We start from the raw sequence: 25276 nt of genomic DNA, 5'->3' as shown, positions 1-25276 counted from the left end.
CTCTCAAAAAACAAAATAAAACATAAACTGGAGACAGCGCAATGCCAGGCACTCGGTGCGCCCTCCGCGGACCGGGCGACCCAGTGCAGAGCGGCAGCGTTACTCTCGGTCCCTCTGACCCAGCGACGAGCCCCGGCGGCCCGGGCCGCCGCAGTACGCAGCGCCACGCGGCGAGAGCGCAGGCTCGGAAGACTCACTTCACTGACAGGTGAGCGCGGAGGCGCCCGACAGACCCTGCGTGCGTGTGTATCTGTGTACGTATGTGCTGCTGTGTGGGTGTGTCTGTGTGGGTATGTGCGCGCGTGCGTCGGGGTGAGGGCCAGCAAAGGACCCTCAAAGTCCCGCACAGTTCTGGCGCGTGGCAGCTCTCGGTGCGCTCAAGCCGAGGTCTGAAGGTTCCCTAGAAGGTCCGTGAAGAATCATTGCGGAGTCCTTCCTGCCAAAGTCGTGGAGGCGGCGACCTAGCTGCGTTGGGTCTGCAGGAAAACACAGGGGAAAGAGGGTGACAAGAGTGGACGAGATGACCCCGAATCCTATTGCTCCTGGTACTTGTAATAGAAGTGTCTGCCAGACGCGCCGCAAACGCCGGGGCGCGGAATTGGGGCAGCCTGAGTGCCGGAGCAGGGCTAGGGAGCAGCAGCAGCCGGGACCTGCGGTTCTACAGCGCGTGGTGCAGCAAGTTGCGCGGAAACGCTCCAAGGTGGTAAGGCTTTGCGCCAGGGCTGGGGCATCTTGGGGCACTGGTCGGGGTCTCATGAGTGACCCTGCAACGGGCTGGAGGATTCAGAGAATCAGCGGATTCTTTGCCGACCCCCGAGGTGAGATGGAGACGGGCGAGAGTGGAGCGCCCGGATTAGATTTAGGCGGAAACCCGAGTAGCAGGTAACAAGGCATCCAGAGCGCGATGCGCGGCCCCGGGCGTGGAGTCCGTGGATCCCGCAGTGTTTGCACGGTACACACCACGCACACTCGCGAGCTGGCTGCGCACCGGCGGGCTCTAGGTTCGCTCTTCCAAGCCGCTCCCGCCCCAAGCGCCCCTGGCTGAACAGCAGACGTTCAGGCGCCGGGCAGCGACAACTACCTGGTTATCACTTTCGCGGGCACCCCATAATCTGTGTCCTAGGGGCCCCGGCCTCGCCTCGCTGCGCGTCGGTAGCTGACAAGGAGGGACTGGCGGCGAGAGGTCGGTCCGCAGCTCCAGCCTGCCTACCGTCCTAGTTGTCGCCAGCCGCCTGGCTCGCTCCACAGGCTTCTTTCTCCACAGCTTGCGGAGCAAGGCCAGAGGGAGGGGGCCGTCGGGCTGTCACCTCTCTGCTGGCTGGACTTATCTGTAGCCTGAAAGCTTGGGAAAAACAGACACGCCACCGCTGTCTTGGCGTTGCCTTCCCATACCCAATCTGCCTTGGGGCGCCCCAGCTTGGCGTTTTCCCGCTCCAGGCGCGGGCGACTGTCCCTGGGCGAGGCGGGAGGCTGACGCGAGGTGACCATCCTTGCTGTAAATCTCTTGCCGCAGACCCTGAGTTGTCCAGAATGTGCTCCCCGGTGAAACCCTGCGGCTGCTTTCCCCTCCGTGACCGATTCCCAATCCCGGCTCCTTCGGACAGAAATACAGCCTCAAAGTTAGGGGTTAAAGTTTCCTCAAATGGTCCGAGGGCAGTGAAGAAACCCGTGGTAGGAAATTGGATCTCCTGCTGTAAAGCGCAAATCTGAGCGGTGCGTGCGTCTGTTTATGTTTCCGTCGGAGATGGTGCAGGACATGGACTGATTTAAACAATCTATTTTGTTAAGTGGGTCACCAGGGTTTTAAGCCGTCCCAGGAACCCCAGAGTAGTGGCTTTCTTCTGTCTGTACACACAAGTTAAATAAATAGTGTAGAGAGGTTAAGATAACCCCATCCCAGGGTTAGGAGTCTTCTTTCATCCCTAGGGCCTCTCTCTTCCCCTTTTTTTCTTTTTCGGAAGGGGCAGGGGGCATAGGGGACTTGAGGCATGTACTTTTCAAAGCACTGAGGGAGGAAGCGATCTTAAGAAAACTATAGATCCTCATCTCCCCTGCACCCCAACAACCAAGGCTACAATTGTCGGCGATTTGATTACTATCACTGGATAAACTACGCTGTTGAATTGCTAGTATTAGCTAATTATTCAAGGATTATTTTTACAACTATAGTGGCTGTGTGTGTGTGTGTGTGTGTGTGTGCTTGTATGCATTTAACTCCCAGGTCATTGTAGGAATTAAAGTCTTTTGTAGACTTTGTAATTTAACAGGTTTCCTATTTTCTTAAAAGTTCATTTTGATTGAAATGTTTTGGTAACCCATGATCTGTAGGAAATCCAGGTTGGCTAATGCAGTCTTTATGTGAGTGGTACACAGGGAAGCATAGAAACCTATTATGTACCCACAACTCTGAATGAACGCTCCCTGCCCAGTCTTCTAAACTAAGCCCCCATTACCCTCAATCTTACTGGTCAAGTACTAAAAGTGATGAGATTTGTAGAACGTTCACTCCACAGACCCCTCTCCCAAGAAATGCTTGTCAACAGCAAAGCTGAGAGCATTTTCTAGAATGGAGAGTAAAGGACAGATAGGGAAACCTGAACCTTTCATGTGAAAGAAGTACGGGTGACCATTAGGGGAGGTGACTGCAATCTGGAATTGAAAAGCACTGATCAGGCAAGTGCTACCAGCTCATGTCTTACATCTGCAAGAGATTTTCTTTAGTTTTAACATATGCCTTTAGAAATGCAAAGTATTATACAACAGGAATTCCTGGACCAAGAGAAGTTTTTTCCTAATATGTGAACATGAAGATACAAAATAGATAATTACTTTATTTGCAATGCTGTTCAAATTTTATTGCATTACAAAACATGTGTCCCTTGTTAAGTATTGTGCTGAGTGTCAATAGGGACAGCTAAGGACATCTGCTTGGAGACAGGTAGAAGTGGGCTCAAACCTTGTCTCTCTCCCTCATTAAAATGTAACCCTGGACAGATTCCCAACTTTTTGGAGTCTGTGTAACCCGCGACAGATTCCTAACTTTTCTGAGTCTGGATTCCCTGATTGGTAAAAGGAAGATAATTATTTTCTACCTCATTATTTGGTTGTGAAAAATGTGATAAAGTTTGGTATAGTAAGAGCTCAAAATAAAAGGTGATTCTTATTATGAGTGTTGGAAGATGTAGAAATATTACACAGGACCAGGATATACCATAGGGTGGTTCTCAAATTAAATTCTGAATCCCATTTACACAGTGACTAACAAACATCTGTCACTATAATATAGAATTCATAACTTGACTACTTCTCAGTAGTGCTGCTCAGTGAACACTTCATGGTTAGCTCTTTATAACTAGTTGCCTGTGGGTCTCAGGAATTGGATATAATCACTAACCTCACTAAAGATTCTTCTAATAAGCACAGAGCTCCTGGGATATTTAACACAGGAGCCTGCCCTACACAATGTTGGGCCTCAGTCTGATTTAGCCTAAGTGGTCTTCAGATTAGAGCATTTGTAGTTACAGTTGCAGCATGTAGGGAATGAGATTGTCCTCTACCCAATGTGCCAACTATTAAATCTTTTAAAAATTATTTTATTTAACTTTTAAAATTTATCCATTTATTTTCATTTGACCAGAAAGGGATAGAGTGAGAGAGAGAGAGAGAGAGAGAGAGAGAGAGAGAGGGAGAGTGAGAAAGCAAGCCTCCAGGTCTGGGACTTGAACTGCGAACTGCAGTCAGTCATATGGGAGTCCAGTGTCCTTATCCACCATGCCACCTGCTGGCCCTCCCAAACATGAACTCTTATCTCCTTGATACAAACCAATAAAAAAAACAATAAATAAAAGCAACCCACTAAATTCATAAGACATTTTCTATGTAATTTGTGAAAGTTTATTATCTTTTTTAAAATTAAAGATCAAATTAAAAATAATCTTTATTCTTCCCAAAGATTTAGTCTAAGGAAAAAGCACAGAGGTTTTTAAAAGCTGACCTGCACTTAGAGCATCTACAGCCACTTCTGTTATTTCTCCTGATGGGAGAATAATTTGCTGTTATGCCTGTTAAATGTCTTTCTAAAACTTGATTCATCAGGAGGAACTGAGCACAGACATCTGGCTGTTACTGTAATTCCTATTCAAAAATCTATTTAACTGATTCTGAGCAGATTGCTTAACTAACAAAAAGAAAAGAAAAGAAAAGAAAAGAAAAGAAAAGAAAAGAAAAGAAATATACCAAGAAGAGTATCAAGAGGAACTGGCTTTACACTTTCCCAAAAACACCAGAACCATTGGAAACAGGTCACACACCATTTTTATTTTTGACTCTCCAGAAATTAGAAGATTGTGTTCTTAGAGCCTTTGTGAAGATGGGAACAAATCACCATGGCCTTCACAGTTAGAAGTGGTTCAAGTGGATTATCTTGCTTGTAGATTTTTACTTTTCATCATTAAGGTAAACTGGAAGAAAAGTATGGGGTATGGAAGACCCCATTGAGAGTATGTCCTCTGGGACAAGTGGATTGGTGGGAGGACAGAAAAAAAAAGAAAGAAAGAAAAAGTGGAGATGGTAAGACTTGCTGGTGGAAAACATTTGCAGAGAAAACTCATCATGAAAATATGGTCTCATGACTTGGAAAACGAGAATGCATTGTGGGGATATTTAGATGGGTTTGAAAAGAATTCTGACTACGAAGGAGAATTCAGGGAGATGTTTGTTGGGTGTCATGACGTGCTTAGGACCCATAAAATGGAGCATTATTTAATTTAATATGTGAATAGGTCATTTCATAAACGGAAATTATCATAAAGTGTTTACAACTAATGGTTGGACATGGGTGATAATTCACAGAAACTTAAATCTGGATCAGCATTTGGACTGAATTTTTATCATGGGGCACTGTGCTAGGTGCTATGTGGGGGAAAATGTTCTTAGGAATTTCTTGTTTTCCTCTACATTTATTAATATGATATTTCCTAAATGCAAATTATTTGATGGCAAGACAATTGGGACTTCAAGAGCAAAATATTCCTGTTTCCTTCATTGAGTAGTCAAGATTAATTTGGGGCTGGGAAGGGCTTAGATGAGTGATCACAATTACTTGACAGAACTCTGATTGCAGTCCTGTTCCTAGTTCTCACCCCACTCCCGGTTAACTCATGTAGAATGTACAGTGTGCATCTTGTTCTCTAAGAAGCTGTTGATGGACATTCTTTTTTTTTTTTTTTTGAGAAGTTTTTGCTAGGGCGTGTGTGCTCACCAGAAAGACAGAGAGTGACAGAGAGATAGAAAGCAAGAAATCACCCCCCAGGCGGGATGGTCACGCCGCAATCCCTTCTCCTCCATTCTCCTCTCGGGATCTTGGGCACGCACGCACACGCGCCCTGCGTGAGTTTTAACCCACCAGGTCCAGGATGTGAACCGCAGTCGACTACGTGGGAGTCCAGCGACATAGCCATTACGCTAACTGCTGGTTCCCTTGATGGACATTCTTGAAGTTTGTTTTTACTTCTCTCTAAATAATTATAAAAGCTAAGAACCTGAAAGCCTCACAATAAGCACTGAAAATCTTTATAGAACAGGCTTTTGAAAAAATGAAAAAACCTTTCATTTCTCAAATCCAACAAGGCTTATTTTGAGAAAAACTTACTTTCCCTTAAAAAAGAAAAACAACCTGTCACTCTCGAACTCTATTCTCCTATTGGGGTAGTGAGCCTGTTTAAATGAAAACTGAAATCCACAGTTGACTGATTTGAATTTACTTTCTTGTTGGGCTCTGCCATAGTATATCCAATAGTTTCAATTAGAAAATAAAACCCACAGCATTCAACACGGGGCCAGGTAAAAAGTTAGGGACATTTGGAGAAAAAAAGACAAGTACTAGGAAAATCTAGGCTGGAAAAGTTTGCTGAACTGACATCAGAAACCAAAAGAACTAGATTTGGTTCTTCCACTTATTTGCATCCGTGATGATATTTTACAATGCAAAGAATGGAAATCATACACCATTCATTCAACGAATGTTAGTGGGTAACTTCTCTGTGCCAGGCACCAAAGATAAGGTGATGAACAAGCCCTCATCAACTTTCACAGTAGATACGTATGCAGTAACAGAGGTGAACATGCCAGAAAGGAAATGCTGAACACAAAGAGGGTCCTAAGTTGGTCCAGGGAAAGAAAACCCCATTGTTTTGGACAGATGTGTGTGGAAGGGGATGGCCTTATAAAGTGAACCTGTCATCTGCTATCAATGGACATTCCCGGTTAGTGTCAGATTGGTCTTTGTGATGATGGGCTCTGAGGTGGACCTGGAGAGCTGAGTTGGCTTAGAGGTTTTATCTTCAGTAGTGTGAGGAAGATCGTGGATGCATCTTATGTACTCTTCCATTGAAGTGGGGAGCCTTGAGTTTTATGTTAAATCATAGCCCCAAATGGAATAAATAATAGAAACTTGTGAAAACTACCCAAATTCACAATGTATTTGCCTAGAAGACTGAATAGTCACAGCTCAAGTTATCCTGGTCTCTGGAGAAAATCATTACTGTTTTATAAGTGAGCTTTTTTTTTTTTTTTTTAGCTGGACAGATTTTTAAAAGCCAAAACAAAGAAATTAATTTTTTTGTTATTGGGTCAAAAGAGGCTCTGTTTAAAGAACAAGGATGTTGTAACATGAACTGACAAAAACCAGAGAAGCTACAGTCAGAGCAGGAGTTAAATGTCACGTTGTTAGCTGCAAACTTGAACTTGCCCAAAGGTACTGAGTTGATGCTGGAGAGATGGTGCCATTTAAATATACTTCCATATTTATTAATTTGGCATTATTCTTAGGAGTGAATGATCTTTACTTACCAGAGATAAGTATCGGCCAGATAAGAGCACATAGATTCTACACTGCCTTTGTCTTTGAAAGATAAGTACTCTAGCTAATATCAACATGTTCAGTTTCTTGGAGGGAAATGAGATGGCTACTATTACATTGCATTTAGTGGGTATAATGTGCAATACTGGTGTAGAAAAGGGAGCAAGGAGGGGCCAGCAGGTGGCATGGTGGTTGAGGGCGCTGGACTCCCACATGGTTGATCGTGGTTCAAGTTCTGGACCTGGTGGCTTACTTTCTCACTTTCTCTTTCTCTCTCTCTCTCTCCTCTCTCTGGTCAAATTAAATAATTAAATAAATAAAGTTAAATAAAATAATTCCTTTTTTAAAAAAAGAGAGCAAGGAAAGGGGTACGTCACAGCTGTCCCTAAGTTCAGAAACCATGAGGTGGAAGAGGAAAAGCCTCTGATTGGTTAGATTATTGTGGTGGCCTGAGGAGAGACGCTGTGAATTTGTAACTGCACTCATTGTAAAGAAAATCCTCCCTCATTTTAATAACTCCCTCTAGGGCCCATGACTGCAAGTGCTATGAGCCTTGCTACACAAAGATTTTTAGAAAGGCAGACCTACAGAATCAGAATCTGCATTTTAACAATATTCCGGATGACTGCATTTTCAGGTCTGAAAAGCACTGTTCCAGGAAAATCTTCATAGTACAAGTCTTCTTTCTTCAAATTTTACTCTCCTTGTAAAAATTGTGACTCTTGGGACCAGCAGATGGTGTGCGGTTACATCGCTAGATTCCACATGGTCAACCATGGTTTGAGTCCCAGACCTGATGACTTCAAACTTACACCTGATGCATGTGTGTGCATGCCCAAGATCCCAGGAAGAGAACGAAGAAGAGATTGCAGCATGGCCATCCCCTGTGGGGGGGGATTTTTTCACTTTCATTCTCACTGTTTCTCTCTCTGGTGAGCACATGCACCCTAAGGCAAAAACCTCAAAACAAAACAAAACAAAACAAAACAAACTATCTCCTGCCCCAGCTCCTCCTCCTTTTCTACCTATTCTACCTTCCTTGAGCACTCTGCTTCTAGAGGAGTCTTCCTGTCCTGATCTGTATTGTTCACTATTTTTTCCCTCTCTCATTTATGCTTTCCTGTCTTTTTGTCAGTTCTCCCTTGCCTCGCCCCCTTAGTATCTTATTTTTGTCATTGTTCATATGCCATCACCCTTTTTGAGTAATAACTTCCTCCAAACCTGTCCACACTAATTCCTTGACATTAATTTATTCAGCATGTCTTTGGCATTTATCAATGTAAAAATGTGCACATAATCTACATTGTCCCTACTTTTAAAAAGTTTTATTGATATATTTCTCCCATGAGAGGGAGAGAGGGACAGAGAGAGAGAGAGAGGAATGAGAATGAGAGGCACTCCTCATAGGTTTTTATGCCACGGCCTACCCCGAGCTTTAGCCAGTCAGGACCACAGACACATGTGCTGGTGCTCCGCGTGCAGAGGGAGACCTTGGAGTGCAAACCCAGGACTTTTCCATATGGCTTCAGTGTCGAAGTGCATTGTGTTATAGCTGTACTCCCATGCTGGCCACACACCCATCTTTATACCTTTTAAAAGTTAGAGACATACACACACAGACACATATGTGAATGACAAATCTGTCCACTTAAAGGGTAGAATAATGTAATCCATGATATAAAGAATGATATAGTGAATATCTCTGAGAATAAGCAAGGGAACCAGCAGTTAGCATAATGGCTATGTTGCTGGACTCCCACAGTTTGCATCCCAGACCCGGTGGCTTAAAACTCATGCCGGGCACGTGTGCATGCATGCCCAAGATCCTGAGAGGAGAATGGAGAAGGGACTGCAGTGTGACCATCCCCCCTGGGGGGGTGATTTCTCTCTATCTGTCTCTATGTCTCTCTCTGTCTGTCTGGCGAGCACACACGCCCTATAGCAAAAACTTCTCAAAAAAAAAAAAAAAGATGAGAATAAGCGAGAGGCCAAAGAATCTTACAAGTCCTGGATCTGGTATGTTCATTCTCTCTGCAATGCCATCCATTTGGTTAGTGCTTAGATAGCTTTCACTGTATATCAAATTAATCTGGACAGTCTATGTGGCCTAAGTGGGGAGAGGGATCTGTATCTTTGTTTAAATGTAGTCATTTGTTGAGAAGCAAAGTACCTTTCTCAAGGTCAGATGGTGACTTGTAAACTAGGACTGTGATTAGAAATTACTGTCTTGGGAACCAGCAGTTAGCGTAATGGCTATGTCGCTGGACTCCCATGTAGTCGACTGCGGTTCGCATCCTAGACCCGGTGGCTTAAAACACGCCTGGTGTGTGTGCATGTGTGCCCAAGATCCCGAGAGGAGAATGGAGGAGAAGGGATTGCGGCGTGACCATCCCCTCTGGGGGGTGATTTCTTGCTTTCTGTCTCTATGTCTCTCTCTGTCTGTCTGGCGAGCACACACGCCCTATAGCAAAAATCTCTCAAAAAAAAAAAAAAAAAGAAATTACTGTCTTGGCTATTCAAGCAGTTTTCTTCCTGTTAAGCTGTTCTCCCTGGGTTGGATGCTTTCTAGTCTTCTCCCCAGTCCTAGGGTCTGGTCCTGGTGTCTAGACTATGCAGTCTCCTAAGCATTCAGCCAGCTGAAGGCTCAGGTTAATAGGGAAGAAGACTAGGAACCTTCCCTGGTGTATCAGGCCTCCTGGGCAGGGAGGCTAATTCATCTAGCTGTAAAACAAGACTGAAAATAAGTTCCAGGGGGCCAACAGGTGTGGTGGTGGTTAAGGGTACTGGACTCCCACACGGCCAACCACAGTTCGAGTCCCGGACCTGGTGGCTTGCTTTGTCACCCCAACTCCCCCTTCTTTCTCTGTCTCTCTCACTCTGTCCCTTTCTGATCAAGTTAAAATACATACATAGATAAATAAAGTTAAACAAAGTAATTCTTTAAAAAAAGGCAAAATAAAATAAGTTCCTCCAAAAGGCACAAAGGTACTAGGGCATGGACATAGTAGGCACTAACTAAAAGCTGCCAAATAGGAGAAGGAATGCAGTTAAACCATCCTAATGCAGAATCACATGCAGTTGTCAAACGCCAGAAAAAAATGGTGGGAGTACCTGTAGACTACGGACAGCCAGGTCCTGGCTGGATTTCAGTCTCGGCCTCTCCACTTGATCCGGGACTTCTCCACTTGACCCTCGGTAGGTTACTTCATCGCTGATGTCTGGGCAGGAAGTGGGAATCACAGTAGTTAAATCATAGCGGTATTGTGAGAAGTGAAGGAAATGGTTTGCGTTAAGTATTTAACAAGTGCTGCATAAAAGGTCTGCTAGGTGCTATTATTCATTTTTTAATTAATCAGCGCTTCCATTTTTTGTGTCTCCCCCACTCTGTTCTTCCCTCCTTTAGTATGAGCCGCACCGCCTACACTGTGGGAGCCCTGCTTCTCCTCCTGGGCACTCTGTTGCCAACTGCTGAAGGGAAAAAAAAAGGGTCCCAGGGCGCCATCCCCCCGCCAGACAAGGCCCAGAACAACGACTCTGAGCAGACTGAGTCGCTGCAGCAGCCCGGCTCCAGGAACCGGGGGCGGGGCCACGGGCGGGGCACCGCGATGCCAGGGGAGGAAGTGCTGGAGTCCAGCCAGGAGGCCCTCCACGTGACCGAGCGCAAATACCTGAAGCGAGACTGGTGCAAAACTCAGCCGCTTAAGCAGACCATCCACGAGGAGGGCTGCAACAGCCGCACCATCATCAACCGCTTCTGCTACGGCCAGTGCAACTCCTTCTACATCCCCAGGCACATCCGGAAGGAGGAAGGTTCGTTCCAGTCCTGCTCCTTCTGCAAACCCAAGAAATTCACCACCATGATGGTCACCCTCAACTGCCCTGAACTACAGCCGTCCACCAAGAAGAAGAGGGTCACACGTGTGAAGCAGTGTCGTTGCATATCTATAGATTTGGATTAAGTCACGCCCACGCAAAACCAGCCTGTCCTAGGGACGCAACCCCAGAGCCAGACCTAAAACAACCCGATTCTTACTTGGCTTAAACCTAGAGGCCAGAAGAACCACCAGCTGGCTCCTGGCAGAAGCCTGCTTATGCATAGTTTGTGTGCATGGGTGCCTGTGGGTGTATTCAGACACCAGAATAAACACGTTTCTGCTCAAGGCCACTTCCTCTCATGTAAGCTTTCTGCTTTAGACGGGGATGGTGTGAAAAGCCCACACAACCTTGACTCACATCCAATGGAGCAGGGCTGTGGTATGGTTCTGCCTTGGGCATCCATGTGCTCTACTGGGACCAGAATGAATGTTAATGAACGAGGCTACTCAGAGGGCAAGAGACCTGTTTTAGTGCTGCATTAGACCTGGGAAAGTTAGTCCAGCCTGTGCGTATACCCCCAACCCCCAGTCCATCCCTTAGATTCTCAATGAGTACTTTCAGTCCAATCCTATGTCTACCAAAGTTTCTAAATTAATTCACTTGAGCATGCATATAAATGTTCTTCGTTTGGTAAAATCTCTCCATACCCTGGTGAAAGCTGGTGCAGGCAAAGGTCAAACAGGATAGAGGGTTGAGAAAGGGGAGGTTGAGGGTGAGGACCGGTTAGGCCCAGCAAAATTCAGGTGGGAAATGTGCCCAGCCATGGAAAGGTCACCCCAGAAGGTCGACAGGTGGTGTGGTGGTTAAGTCGCTGGACTCCCACATAGCTGACTATGGTTTGAGTTTTGGACCTGGCAGCTTGCTTTCTCACTTTTCTTTTCTCTCTCTCTCTGGTCAAATTAAAAAAATAAATAATAAATAGAATAAAAATAAGTAATTATTTTAAAAAATAGAAAAGGTCACCCCAAAACACAAGCTTCACAAAACCCAAGTGAGCAGAGGAGAAATGAGATTACTGAAAAAAAATTATTAATGGTCTGTCGTGGTCTGCTGAAACTAGCTATAACCTCAAACCAAACTTAAAACATAGCTATTGGCCACTCCTATTTTTGGAATCAAGTAAGTGGGCTGACACCAACTGTCCCTCTGCTCTATCCCTCGTATGAATAATAGATGTGGTTCAGAATCCTCTTTAATAGGATTAAAAAACAAACAAAAAACTACTAGGCTAAAAGTCCTAGTATCTTCCTTTTTTTCTTGATTATAATCATCTCTTTTCTAGTTTTCTATTTCTGCATAATGTTCTTCAGAGCCACAACCCTGTATTATAAAGATTCTGCCTCTGCTGAATATATCTGCCAATAGCCTAAGATGAATTTAGGGCCCATTTCACTGTTGTTAGAAATCTATTTGGGGTCTTTTTGTTAAGACGTTGAGCGAGAGAGAAGAGGAGAATAAGGAAACACAGGGAATTATTCTGGCTAAGGAGTGGTTAGTTGTTAATGCTAGATATGTATAGGATATGACATTCCCTTCTCCATTTGTCCCCTGAGGGCCTAAGGGAAACCCTGTGGAGAGAGCAGAGCATTGAAGTGTATTAGCTGCCAAGCTACTTCTAATAGGATCCACTGTTAACTATTCAGTACCTATTGGTAGGTCCTGTCCTCCCATTCATCTTGGGCTGCTTGCATTGCCTATTTAGGATTTATCTAATGGCCAAGTGCATGGTGAGTGAACCAATGAACCAGTGCCCTTAAGATTTTGCTAACCTTTTCTCTTCAAGCCTAAGGTTTTGTTTGTAAACCCATCACATACTCTTTCTGCTTTGTATGTTCTTAACCTCACTAGCCAAGTCATGTGTAATATGGAAAACACTCTAGACACAGGATTTAATTGCCCATCAAGGCTCCAGCATTCAAAGAACCAGCATAACTAAAGAAGCTATTGTTATTTTGGTTTTGTTTTGGTCCAGTGCTCTCCCATCTAACAACTGAACAGAAACCATACATTAAGGCAGAGGTTACCCTGAACATCCAAAATGTTGGATCTAATTTTAAAACTTGTAAACTCACTACTGATGATTCTACACTAGATGAATTTGTGCATACGTGATCTCTGTGTTTTGTATACACTGTACGCCCCTGCCCTGACCCTTTGTACAGTATCATTCACGTCCTCCAACAGTAAATCACAGAAGGATTTAATTAAGCTCACAAATGCTAAGGCAGAATTTTAAGAGGAGGAGAGGAAAAGGAAGGGGAAGAAGCTGAAAATGTAAAACCATACCAGAGAGGAAAACTGACACACAGAACCAGCAAACCCTGAATTTCTCTTGTTGTTTTTAACTCTACCACAAGCATGCAATTTTGTTCAGAAGAGATGACTTAAGTTGGCAGCAGTAGCCTTCTTTTCAGAGCTTATCCCACAGTCTTGTATGTAAGTTGGATTTGGCTCAAGTAGAGAATTTCCTCAAAATTAAATTCCCCAGGGTAATCAGCAGATAACTACCCTAAAAAGCACAGCACTAGCCAAAGAGGGCAACGTCCGCTTTTTTTAAATTTTATTTTTTATTGTGCCTATATTAAAAACTAGCACAAGTATGCTGTGTCTTCCAAAATTTATTAAAAATGTCATATCTGTTACCTATTTTATTGGAGTCACCAGTGATGTAATGATCTTTTTCATTATTATAGAAGCTTTTTATGCAAGATATTTGTGATCATACCTATCAAGCTAATGCCATAAACCAAATACGAATTTTTGTAATGAACACTTTGTGCCTAGTATTAAAAAACATGCATCTTGTAAGTCTGTAAATTGTTTTTTGTTATTGTAGTTCTTCAAAGTTAAAAGCATTAAGTGACAAATCTGGAGGAAAGGATAATTTCCACTGTGTGGAATGTGAATAGTTAAGCAAAAAGTTATGGTTATTTAATGTAATTATTAATTCAAATCCTTTGGTCACTGTGATTTCAAGCATCTTTTCTTTTTCTCCTTTATATGGCTTCTAAGTTGGGCAAAGAAAAAGCTGGCATGTGTCTTTGGAGACTTTTATCAGGTCATAAGGAAACAAAATCTGGACCCGTCTAACACGTGTTACAGAATCAAGACCTGAGCTTCTATTTTTTTTTTAAATTAAATATCTCTTTAAAGATAAAATTTCTGCAGAAATATTAAGAAAGACTTCAAATGTTATTTTGGAAAACTTATGATGTGTGTATACAAACAGCAGATAATGATAAATAGTTCACAAATAAAGTCCTTTTAAGGAGAAAATCTAAAATGAAAAGTGCATGTACAGAACATTTACAAGTGACCTGTTAATGTTTACGAATGAAAGTAGTTTTATTGATTTGTGATTTTTCAAGATATTTGATATCAACTGCATTATGTATTATGTCTGCTTTAATCATTTAAAAACAACAAGTGATTATATAGACTATGGTTGAGATCATCTTAATGTGTATGAGGAGGGGAGAGAATTTGATAGACTCATCAAAGCTAATGTGGCTTAAAGTTCTGTGAATTTATAATTAGAATTTAATTTTCACCCCAATAATGTTCTATATAGCCTTTGCCAAAGAACAACCAATAAATTAAATTTCTTCTCCTTGTGCATGTATGTGTGGGTGTGTTTGTGTTTCAACTGGTAGTATTCCTAGAGCAGGATGGAACAGGGATTCTATTTGTCATGGGAAGGGAGGTAGAAAAGAGATCATTTATGATCTTAAAGAGAATTTATTCCTTCCACCTAGACCTTTCAGATGGCTTGGTTTCATTAGGAAACCTCAGACAGTGGCACTTATAAAGTGGGGAAAGCTGGTCTGTAATTGGAAATGCTAGCCACTTCCCCAAAGTACAGCCAGACAGAGGAGTTGAAGAGCTATTATGATGGAGACTTCAGATAGTGGAAGGGTTGTCACACAGAAGTAATTATCACTTTATTTCAGGTGTACCAGGGGAAAAACAGGAGAAAGATTTGGAATTCAGTAAAAGGAAGAGCTTTTTAATAATTAAAGTGATTCAGCAATGCCATGAATAGCCTTTGAGATGATGAATTTATGCTTGGAAATATAGGCTAGATATCACTTCATAAAGTGAGTTATTTCCCTTGGTATACAATTGAATTAGTGTATTTCTGAGATCCCTTTCCACTTAGACATATGATAATGAAATTTTTTACTGGGTGCCCTGACAGTAATAAAAATTACAGCAACTATGGATGAAGTGCTTATGCCAGACATTGTGTTAAGGATCGTATTTGTAGTGTTTCTCAATCCTTAGGGTAACTCACTGAGGAAGGTACCATTATCACTACTAGAAGTAGTGAACTCATAGGGTCTTACTATAGTATCTGGGCCTTTAAACCCTATGCAAAATTAGGAACAATATTCATCAATTTGTTCTTTTAAAGATGGAACATGGCACTTGAAAAATAGATCTAACTATTGATTATTCACATCTCATGATGAAGGGTACTCTGAGATTGTAGTCAGGGCATCATTCGGAGGCTAACCTGGAAAGTGTTCAAATTTTCTTTGTCATCTCTCTTTTTTTATGGCCTCCTTGAACTTGGATGGGAAAAACTGAAGCAAGTACCAAAGACAGAATGTCCTTAGAAAAGCCACATCCAGGTTGGGAGCTATAAAGGGAACATGAGCAGCCCCTAGTAGCTAGAGAAGGCGAGAGAATGGATTCACTCACCATAGAGCTTCCAGGGGGAACCCAGTACTGCCGACACCAGTTGCCAGTTTGGTCTGTCCCATCTCCAACAATGAGGGAGGGGTGAAATTAGTCTGGATGGTGGCCACCCAGATTGATAGCCTGGTCATCAATACCACTCTCACACTGGCTGCCCAGCCAGAGTGGAGTTGCTCAGGATAACATGGACGTCTTCAAAGACCAGTGACAAAAGGAGATCCATATGTTGACAGAGGTGGTGGATGACATTACCTCAGTGGATGACTTTCTGTCTGTCTAAGAAAACCATATCTTGGAGGATGTGAACAAGTGTGTGATAGCCCTCTAAGAGGGGGACATGTGGAGACTTTGTACTGGACTACAAGGGCCATCGGAGGTTGGGCAGCATGAGTCATACACATCATCAATTCTGAGATGGAGAATTATGAAGCTGGGGTTTATACTGAGAAGGTGCTGGAAGTTACAGAATTGCTTTCTGAGACAACGATGCCATGCTTTGTTGAACAAGTAGAAGTTGCCATTGAAGCCTTGAGTGTGAACATACCTCAACTCTTTGAGGAGAATGAGTTCATCCATGCGTCTTGCCTGGTGTATGATGGCGTTCAGGACATCAGAAAAGCTATGCTGATGATCAGGATCCCAGAAGAACTAGAGGACAATTCTGACTTTCAGCAAGAAGATTATGATACATCCAATGTCATTAATTCTGCTAAGAAAATTGTTGAAGCAGGTTCTCAAATGGACAAACTAACCCATGCTGTGGCTGAACAGTATCCTGATTCAGCATGTAAGCAGGATTTCTTAGCCAACCTTAAATAAATTGCCTTGTATTGCCATCTGCTTAATATCTGCAGCAAGGTGAAGGCTGAAGTGCAGAATCTGGGAGGAGAGCTCATTGTGTCAGGGCTGGACAGTACCATATGCCTTATTGAGGCAGCTAAAATCCGAATGCTGCTATCCTCACAGTGAAAGCATCCAATATGGCCTCAACTAAATGCCAGAAGGTCTATGGGACAACAGTTGTCAACTCCCCTTTTGTGTCTCGGATGATGAAAGCCCTAGAGAAGAAGCCCCTTGTGAAGAGAGATAAGGCTAAAGAATTTCAGACATGAGTTAGATGAGGTTCTCAGAAGAAACACCTTTTGCCTATAACAGGCTTTCAGTGAATTCAAAGCAATGGATTTCTTCTAGGATAATAGGTTTTAACAAGAAGCTTTTTCTTTTCTTTTCTTTTCTTTTTCCTTCCTCTTTCTTTTTAATACCATTTTGTATGCCTCTGGCACGGGGAAATTAAAGGAGCAGTGTCCACCGATCCATCTGTAGCCCAGGAAGAGGACAGGAAATTCCTGCCATGAGGTGGCACTGAAGGGTCCTTCGCAACATTCTCATAAAATTGGGCAAAGAGTTTGCATCACAATGTTTACAAAAGTGGGAGGAAGGGGCAAAATAAACTTAGCACTACAAAAGTAAATTTTAATGCATACAAGAATCATTATGATGGCAGGTATATTCGTAAGTGAAAAATCTGGACATGGAATGGTAGAACATAAAACTTGTATTGCTTCTGTTCAGTGCAAGCATCTACTAACCAGTACACTTAAGTATGTTGCTCAAGAATTAAGCAACTTAACTTTGAAGTCATATCCATGATATTATGTGGATTTTTAACTGAGTGGACACTAATCCATCCAAAAATGCTTTTTTTAAACCTGCATTTTGTTCTTTCTCTTCTAGGAGTGCCATTACTAGTGCTCATGTTGTTTTTTCTTCTCTCTACTAAAAACAATTATTTATGTGATACTATTAAAATTCTTCTGGGGGCACTGGAAGCACAATGTGGTAATAAATCTTCCTTTTATCACCATTTTTAAAAAAGAATTATTTATTTATGGAACCAGCAGTTGACATAATGGCTATGTCACTGGATTCCCATGTAGTCCTGGACCAGTGGCTTAAACTCATGCCTTGTGCGTGTGCATGCATGCCCAAGATCCCAAGAGAAGAATGGAGGAGAAGGTATTGAGTCATGGCCATTCCCCCTGGGGGGTGAGTTCTTGCTTTCTATCTGTCTCTGTCTTTCTGGCACCCTATAGCAAAAAAAAAAAAAAAAAAATTTAATTTTATTTTTTCATTCATTTTTTTTAATTTGACCAGAAACACACACAAAAAAACACACACACACACCCACACACACACACACACACACACACATAGATAGAAAGAGAGAGAGGAGAGAGAGAGAGAGAGAAAACAAGTCACTAGGTCTGGGATATAAACTGTGGTTGGCCATGTGGGTGTATCCTGCACCTTAACCACCATGCTACCTGCTGGTCCCACTACTTTTTATTCTGAAACTAAACTAATATTTTGGTAGACATAGAAGGCCTAGTGATGGGATATTAGAGGATAGCAACTGACAATGTGTGAATGTTTAGAAGCAAATTCACAGGTGTAGCTTGGAGTGCTGGTATCTAATATACTGTTGTATCCTCTAACTCAAAATAAACACATTTAATCTTGAAAAAAATAAAAGAAAGTGGCACCCAGGACATAGCATCTTTAGTAAGACATGTAAAATTAGTAGGACTAGACACAGAAGACCATTACTGATGTCTTCTCATGGATCTGAGCAAAAAAATGCTGACTAAGGATCACTGAAAATCCTCTTCTCTATAACACCTATGAGAGGGTCAGCTGGTGGTAAAGTGACTAAGATGATTGGATTGCACATGGCCAACTGTGTGGTTTGAGTTCCAGACCCAGCAGTTTGAAAAACACACAGGCTGTGTGTGCTTGCCCAAACCCCCGAGAGGGGAATTGGGAAGGGATTTTGGGGTGCTTTCTCTTGCTCGCTTGATTGCTCTCTGTCTTTGTCCAGTGAGTGCATGTGCCTGATAGAAAATAAAATAATTAAAAAAAGGAAACTATAAGACCCTGGCAAAAATCAACTTAACTTTTTGAAACTATGGGAATTAACTGAAAGCTTACAGCAATCTGGGATATATTTAATCAAGAAAAAGATTGCATCTCTTTAAGAACAGTGAGCATTGGGAACCAGCAGTTAGAGTACTGGCTATGTCGCTGGATTCCCACGTAGTCGACCGGGGGTTCGCATCCCCGACCCGGTGGCTTAAAACTCATGCCAGGTGCATGTGCGTGCGTGCCAAAAATCCTGAGAGGAGAATGGAGGAGAAGGGATTGCGGCGTGACCATCCCCCCCGGGGGGTGGTTTCTCGCTTTCTGTCTCTATGTCTCTCTCTGTCTGTCTGGCAAGCGCACGCGCCCTATAGCGAAAAATCTCTCCAAAAAACAAAACAAAACAAAACAAAACAAAACAAAAAAAAATAAAAAAAAAAAAAAAAGAACAGTGAGCATTGTGATAGTGTAACTTGTACTGTTTTCATGTCTTCTACCCAGTTCCACAATAGCCTTGAAAAATCACTCTGTAACTATAGTAAAAACAGCATTCTGGTAGCTACTGGAAAGGGCAGAATGGGGTGGGAGTTCTTTTAAAACTTCATTTCCAGAGAATTACTATGTAACTTGTGTGACAGGTCCTGGAAAACCTGCTTGCAAAGCTATCATGACTTAACCGGATTGGAAGATTTACATTGTGAAAAACCTTGTTGAAACAATTACAAGAAATTTATTAACTTTGTGGCTGCTTAGGGCAATAAATAACAGTTGGGGAATGTAATAGGCTTAACAAAAAGGCTAAAAGGAGAAGCTATGGAAGGATATTAGGGATATTAAAACGCTAAGAAGTTACTGGATATATAAAGGGCCCAATGTATGGATAGGGCTATGTGTATGAGAGTTATAGACTTGCTCAGGAAAGATCTGAAAAGGCATTAAGATTTCACCTCAGAAACTCTTAAGGCTCTGTAAAAATGGGAAGTGATGCCTAAGGCAGAGTTGTCAATTGCCTAGATGAGATTCTAATGTGCCTCAACATTCACACAAAGCTCTTCGGCAGATGAGTAGAATTATTGATTCCAAATGTTTCAGGACACCACTGTACAACTATTAGCTGACCACTAAACTAACCAAGCAGAGACTTTCTTGTGCACATATAAAAAGAAAAATAGGCTTTATAAAATTTGTTCAGAAAAGTCAACAAAGAAAGAAACAACAACAACAACAACAAAAACAAAAACAAAAAACCCTGGGGAAGGGAGAGAAGAAGAGACTGATTTCAGAAGTTGCAATATTATATTACTCAAAATGCCCAGTTTTCAACAAATTACAATATATGCAAAAAAAGGGAAAGCATGGCCCAAACAAAGAAAAACAAATTGTCCCCAAGGTAACCCATGTATTAAACATTACAAGACGAAGACTTTAATTGAACTCAAGAACTAAGAGAAATCATTTCCAAGGAACTAAACAAATATAGGAGAATGAATATCTTACTAAATTAAGAATATCAAAAAAGCTATTGAAGTTATTATAGAAAATTGGAAATTATGAAGTCCTTTATACATGTAAAAACTTATCCAAGTTTCACTCTTTAACTACCATAAAAATTCAAAGCCAGGCTCTTTCTCCATACCCATTCCAATGAGGTGCCTTGCTCTACTGTGAGCCCTCTGTGGCTGAAAGCCTGTACTGCAGAGACCTATGGCTCATCCCCTCCTCAACTTGTTTTCAAACTCTCTTGAGCACCATGGACACTGAGGTGTAGGGAGTCTGTGGCTCATCACCTGCCACATGCCTCTGAGTTCTGAGACCACAGCATAATCTGAAGCTACTGGCACACATGCACCACACAATCCCTTCTATCTTCCTCAATTGAATTTCAGCAGCTAGGTCCCAGGCTCACCTGTTCCCTAGAAATTAGAAGGACTTTGAATCATCCACATCCAATGATAACAGTGTAGGTTGCTGGTGAGCATCAGGAAGGTAGAGTAGCAGAGAGATTGCCAATTACCTACTCCTGCACAACTTTGAATGCTCAGAATTAACTGTAAGAACTTAAAAAACGTATAAACCTCCAGATGACTAGAAACCATCACAGAAGTACAAGAAGTATAAGAAACCAAGAAAATATTTCTCTCCCAAAGGAAAATATCAATTTCTCATCATCCACAGACAATATTGTGGAATTTGTGGAGATGTGAGATAAACAATTCAGAATATTTATATAGTGACAGAACTAAATGACATGGAAGAGAAAAGAGACAATGAGCTCCAGGAGATGAGGAAGTCCTTTCACAATTTGAAAGAAGAAATAGACACCATAAAAAAAAATAATCAAACGGAATTGTTAGAGATGAAGACTGTAATATAGGAAATTAAAACCTTCCTTGAAAGTATTAAAAGCAGATTAGATCATGCAGAAGATCGAATCTTTAATGGAGAAGACAAAAACTTCCAATCTAGAAAAACATAATCAAAATGACTGAGAAAATAGTCAAGGAAAATGAGGACAATATATGAGAAATACTAGATACCATTAAATGCCCAAACATCCAGATAATTGGGATCCCAGAAAGTGAAGAAAATAAGGACAATCTATCCCATGAAATACTGGAAGAAAACTTTCCAAAAATAGAGAGGCATGCAAAGATCCAGACCCAAGAAATACAAAGGATCCCAAATAGAATCAACCCAAGACACAGAATAACCAGATTGGCCAAAACCACAGACAAAGACAAGATACTAAAACTGACAAGAGAGAAACTTCAAAGTACTTACAATGGTTATCCCATCAGGTTAACATTGTATATCTCATTGGAAACAATGAAGGCAAGGAAAAAATGGGGAAATATATTCAAAGTGTTAAATGAAAAACAATTTCAACCAAGATTACTATACCCAGCAAGATTATCCATCATATGGGAAAAAAAAAAAGATAAAAAACATTCTCAGATAAACAAAACCTGAAAGAATTTACCAGCTTCAGGCCTGCTCTTCAAGAGGTTCTGAAGGGAGTGCTATACCAAGAAAACTAAAGTCAGATAGACAGATATAAGAGAACATAAAACAACCAAGAAAATGGCTCACTTAACAATAGGACCATGTCCAAATATATTGATAATAACATTGAATGTTAATGGAGTAAATTCTCTGATCAAGACACACAGACTGGCTGAATGGATAAAAATACAGAAACCCTCTATCGGTTGCCTACAAGAAACACACCTTATGGATAAAGACATACATAGACTAAAAGTGAAGGGCTGGAAAAAGGTATTCCTCAGAAACAGAAATTTTAAAAAGGCTGGAGTCACGATAGTGATTTCAGACAATACAGGCTTTAAGAGAAAAACTTTAAGAAGAGACAAAGATAGGCTTTAAGAGAAAAACTTTAAGAAGAGACGAAGAAGGGCATCATATAGTAGTAAAAGGGCTAATTCATCAAGAAGACATAGGACTTATAAATGTCTATGCCCCCAATTCAGGAGCATGTAAATACATTAAGGGAAGACTGCTCGATCTAAAAAGAGAGATAGGTTGCAACACTATAATTGTTGGGGAACCTCAACACTCCATTGTCTTCTTTAGAGAGATCTTCTAGACAAAAAATAAGCAGAGAGAGTTAGGACCTAAATGATACTATAAATAAAATGGACTTGACAGATACCTATAGAACTTTCCACCCTAAGACCACAAAACATACATTTTCCTCATGCCCACATGGAACCTTTACAAAGATTGACCATATGATAGGGCACAAATCAAGTCTTTACAGATTCCAAGGCATAGAAAGTTATCCAGCATCTTCTTTAACAATGATAGAATTAAACTTGATAATTCTATTTCTATTTCTATTTCTTTTATGCATTCAATCAGCTACCCAGCTTACAAAGTGAATATTTCAACATATGTACATTTCTCACCAGTCCAGTTCACCATATTAGAAAGTTATCTTTCTCTACTCCTTCACCTGCCCTCTTCTGACACTGTATCTGGTGTTCACACCATTCACTTAGTTTGTATAGCCTTAAGTCATTCAGTTTTGGCCATAGAGTGTAGATATTTGGTATATATTAAATGGAGACATACATTGTCTCTCCTTCATCTCCTGGCTTGCTTCACTCAGCAGTAAATCTTCCATATTCATCCACTTTATGTCAAAAGCCAGGGTCTTTTTTTTTTTTTTTAATGGCTGAGTAGTATTTCATAGAGTATACATGCCACAGTTTTTCAATCCATTCATCTGTTCATGGGAATTTGGATTGGTTCCATTGCTAAGGCAATTGTGAATAATGCTGCAATAAACATCAATGTTCAAGCATTTTTCCAATTAAGAATTCTTCTGTCCTAAACTTGATATTAACTTCAGGAAAAATCCTTGAAAATACATAAACACATGGAAACTAAACAACCTACTCCTAAATGATTTCTCAACTATCAAAGATATTAAGTCTAAAATCAAAAATTATATGGAAATGAATGATAATGAGTACATAAGTTTCCATAATCTATGGGACACCACAAAAGCAGTTATAAGAGGGAAATTCATAGTAATTAGTGCATATAAGAAAAAAATGAGAAGGTAGCAAATAGACAACCTAACATCATGCCTCAGGGAATTGTAAAAGTAACCACCAAAAAACCCCAAAAAATGCCAAGAGAAAAGAAATAAAGATTTGAGCAGAAATAAATAATATAGAAAATAAATTACCTATACATAAAATAAATGAAAAAGTGGGACCAGCAGTTAGCATAATGGCTTTGTCGCTGAACTCCCATGTAGTCGACCACGGTTCGAGTCCTGGACCCGGTGGCTTAAACTCATGCCAGGCGCGTGTGTGTGTGTGCCCAAGATCCTGAGAGGAGAATGGAGGAGAAGAGATTGCAGCATGCCCCCCCCCCCCAGGGGGTGATTTCTCACTTCCTGTCTCTCTGTCTCTCTCTGTCTGTCTGGCGAGTGCACGTGCCCTATAGCAAAAACCTCTCCAAAAAAAGAAAAAATAAATAAATGAAAAAGCAAGAAGCTAGTTCTTTGAAAAGATTAACAAGATTGATACGCCATTAGTTAGACTGCTTAAGAAGAAGAGAGAAACAAGATAATAAATATGTAATAAATCAGACAATATTACAACAGACACAATAGAAATATAAAACATCATTAGAGGATACTAAGAACAACTATATGCCAACTTGGAGGAGATGGACAAATTTCTAGATGCATATAATCTGCAAAGATTGAATCAAGAGGACATAGGAAGGCTGAATAGACTTATAACAAGCCACGAGATTGAATCAGTAATAAATAACCTCTCAACAAATTAAAAACCAGGTCCTAATGGCTTCAATTCTGAATTCTACAAAACTTTTAAAGAAGAGTTAACCCCCATTCTACTCAAACTATTTCTAAAGATCCAAAAGGAAGGAATCCTCCAAAATTCATTTTATGAAGCCTCCATCATCCTCATTCCTCAAACAGATAAAGACAAGACAAAAATGAAAACTACAGACCAATTTCTCTGATAGAGATGCAAAAACTCTCATCAAGATTCTCTCCAATTATATCCAACAAAATATAAAAAAGACTATTCATCATAACCAGGTAGGCTTTATTCCAGGAATGTAAAGGTGGTTCAACATATGTAAAATCATAAACATAGTGCACCATATTAACAAAAAGAAAGATAAAAATCATATGATCATTTTGATCAATGTAGAAACAGCATTTGACAAAATACAACATCCCTTCATGATTAAGGGAAATTAAGACAAGAGAATAATATAAAGGGCATAAAAATAGGGAAAGAAGAAAAATGGGAAAGAAGAGTTGAAAATAGCTTTATCTACAGATGATATAATGGTATACTTACAAGACCCAAAGGTATCCATGAAAAAACTTCTCAAAGTAATAAATGAATATAGTAAAGTGGCAGGATACAAAATCAACATCCAAAAATATATAGCATGTCTATATATGAATAATAAGCTGACGAAGGTAGAACTGAAAAAAGTATTCCCTTTACCATAGTAACAAAATGTATAAGAAACCTAGGAATAAACCTTACCAAGGAAGTCAAAGACCTTTACAAGAAAAATTATGAAAATCTTTTAAAACATATTGTAAATTACATAAAAAAGTGGAAGGGCATCCTAGGATCCAATTGGAAGAATTAACATAATCAAAATAACAATTCTACCCAAATTAATCTACATATTTAACACAATTCCAATCAAAGTACCAGAGACCTTCTTCACAGGTCTAGAAAAGACAATCATACAATTTGTCTGGAATCATTAAAGACCCCTGTATTGCCAAAGCAATCCTGCACAAGAAGAGTGGAGTGGGTGCCATCTCACTCCCTGATCCCAAAATATACTTTAAAGCTGTGATAATAAAAACAGCATGGTTTTGGCACAAAAACAGACAGGTGGACCAAGGGAATAGAATAGAAACCCCAAAATAAATCCCAAAACAGACAGCAAACTGATTTTTGACACAAGATACCAGTTAGTCTAGTAGGAAAATGGAAACCTCTTTAGCAAATGGTGCTGGAAAACTTGGGTATCCACCTGCAGAAAGATGAAACTGGATTCTCATCTTTCACCATTAACAAAAATCAACTCAAAATGGATCAAATATCTAAACCTCAAAACTCAAACTGTAAAACTACTGGTGGAAAACACTGAAGAAACTCTAGAATATATTGGGGTAGGTAAAGACTTCTTACATAAGGCCCCCAAAGCACAGGCAATAACTCCAAAAACAGACAAGTGGGATTATATCAGATTAAGAAGTTTCTGCAAAGTCAAGAACATAGTAATTATTGTGAATCCACAACCTTCAGAATGGGAGAATATTTTTATGAACTATGCCTCAGATAAGGAACTGATAACCAGAATTCACAGGGAACTCAAGCAGCTTAC

General features: G+C 40.9%; 1 protein-coding gene and 1 pseudogene across 3 annotated transcripts; both read left to right on the top strand.

Annotated features, from left to right (window-relative positions):
* The first annotated feature begins 39 nt into the window (after positions 1 to 39).
* Positions 40 to 11024, top strand: GREM1 (gremlin 1, DAN family BMP antagonist). Of its 3 annotated transcripts, none has more exons than XM_014592938.2 (2): positions 40 to 208; positions 10263 to 11024. In XM_014592938.2, exons 1-2 carry the CDS (start codon positions 42 to 44, stop codon positions 10816 to 10818), a joined length of 723 nt encoding a protein of 240 aa, XP_014448424.2. In that variant the 5' UTR covers positions 40 to 41; the 3' UTR covers positions 10819 to 11024. The 3 variants fall into 3 exon arrangements, with proteins under 3 accessions (XP_014448424.2, XP_006141753.1, XP_027621374.1); XM_006141691.3 differs by lacking the exon at positions 40 to 208 and adding an exon at positions 574 to 703; XM_027765573.1 differs by lacking the exon at positions 40 to 208 and adding an exon at positions 9833 to 10054.
* Positions 11025 to 15520: 4496 nt separating this feature from the next.
* LOC102497878 (catenin alpha-2 pseudogene) lies at positions 15521 to 16627 on the top strand (annotated as a pseudogene).
* The last annotated feature ends 8649 nt before the right edge of the window (positions 16628 to 25276 follow it).

Source organism: Tupaia chinensis, unplaced genomic scaffold, assembly GCF_000334495.1.
Source record: "Tupaia chinensis unplaced genomic scaffold, TupChi_1.0 Scaffold000062_1, whole genome shotgun sequence".
Taxonomy (NCBI): Eukaryota; Metazoa; Chordata; class Mammalia; order Scandentia; family Tupaiidae; genus Tupaia; species Tupaia belangeri.
The sequence above is the reverse complement of the archived record's forward strand: the minus strand, read 5'-3'. Positions and strand labels throughout refer to the sequence as shown.

What these genes read in the sequence shown, in the direction of transcription:
- GREM1 (XM_014592938.2), top strand. Translation starts at nt 42, where the DNA reads ATGCCAGGCACTCGGTGCGCCCTCCGCGGACCGGGCGACCCAGTGCAG. An exon ending in AAGACTCACTTCACTGACAG is followed by an intron (nt 209 to 10,262) that starts GTGAGCGCGGAG and finishes TCCCTCCTTTAG; the next exon opens with TATGAGCCGCACCGCCTACA.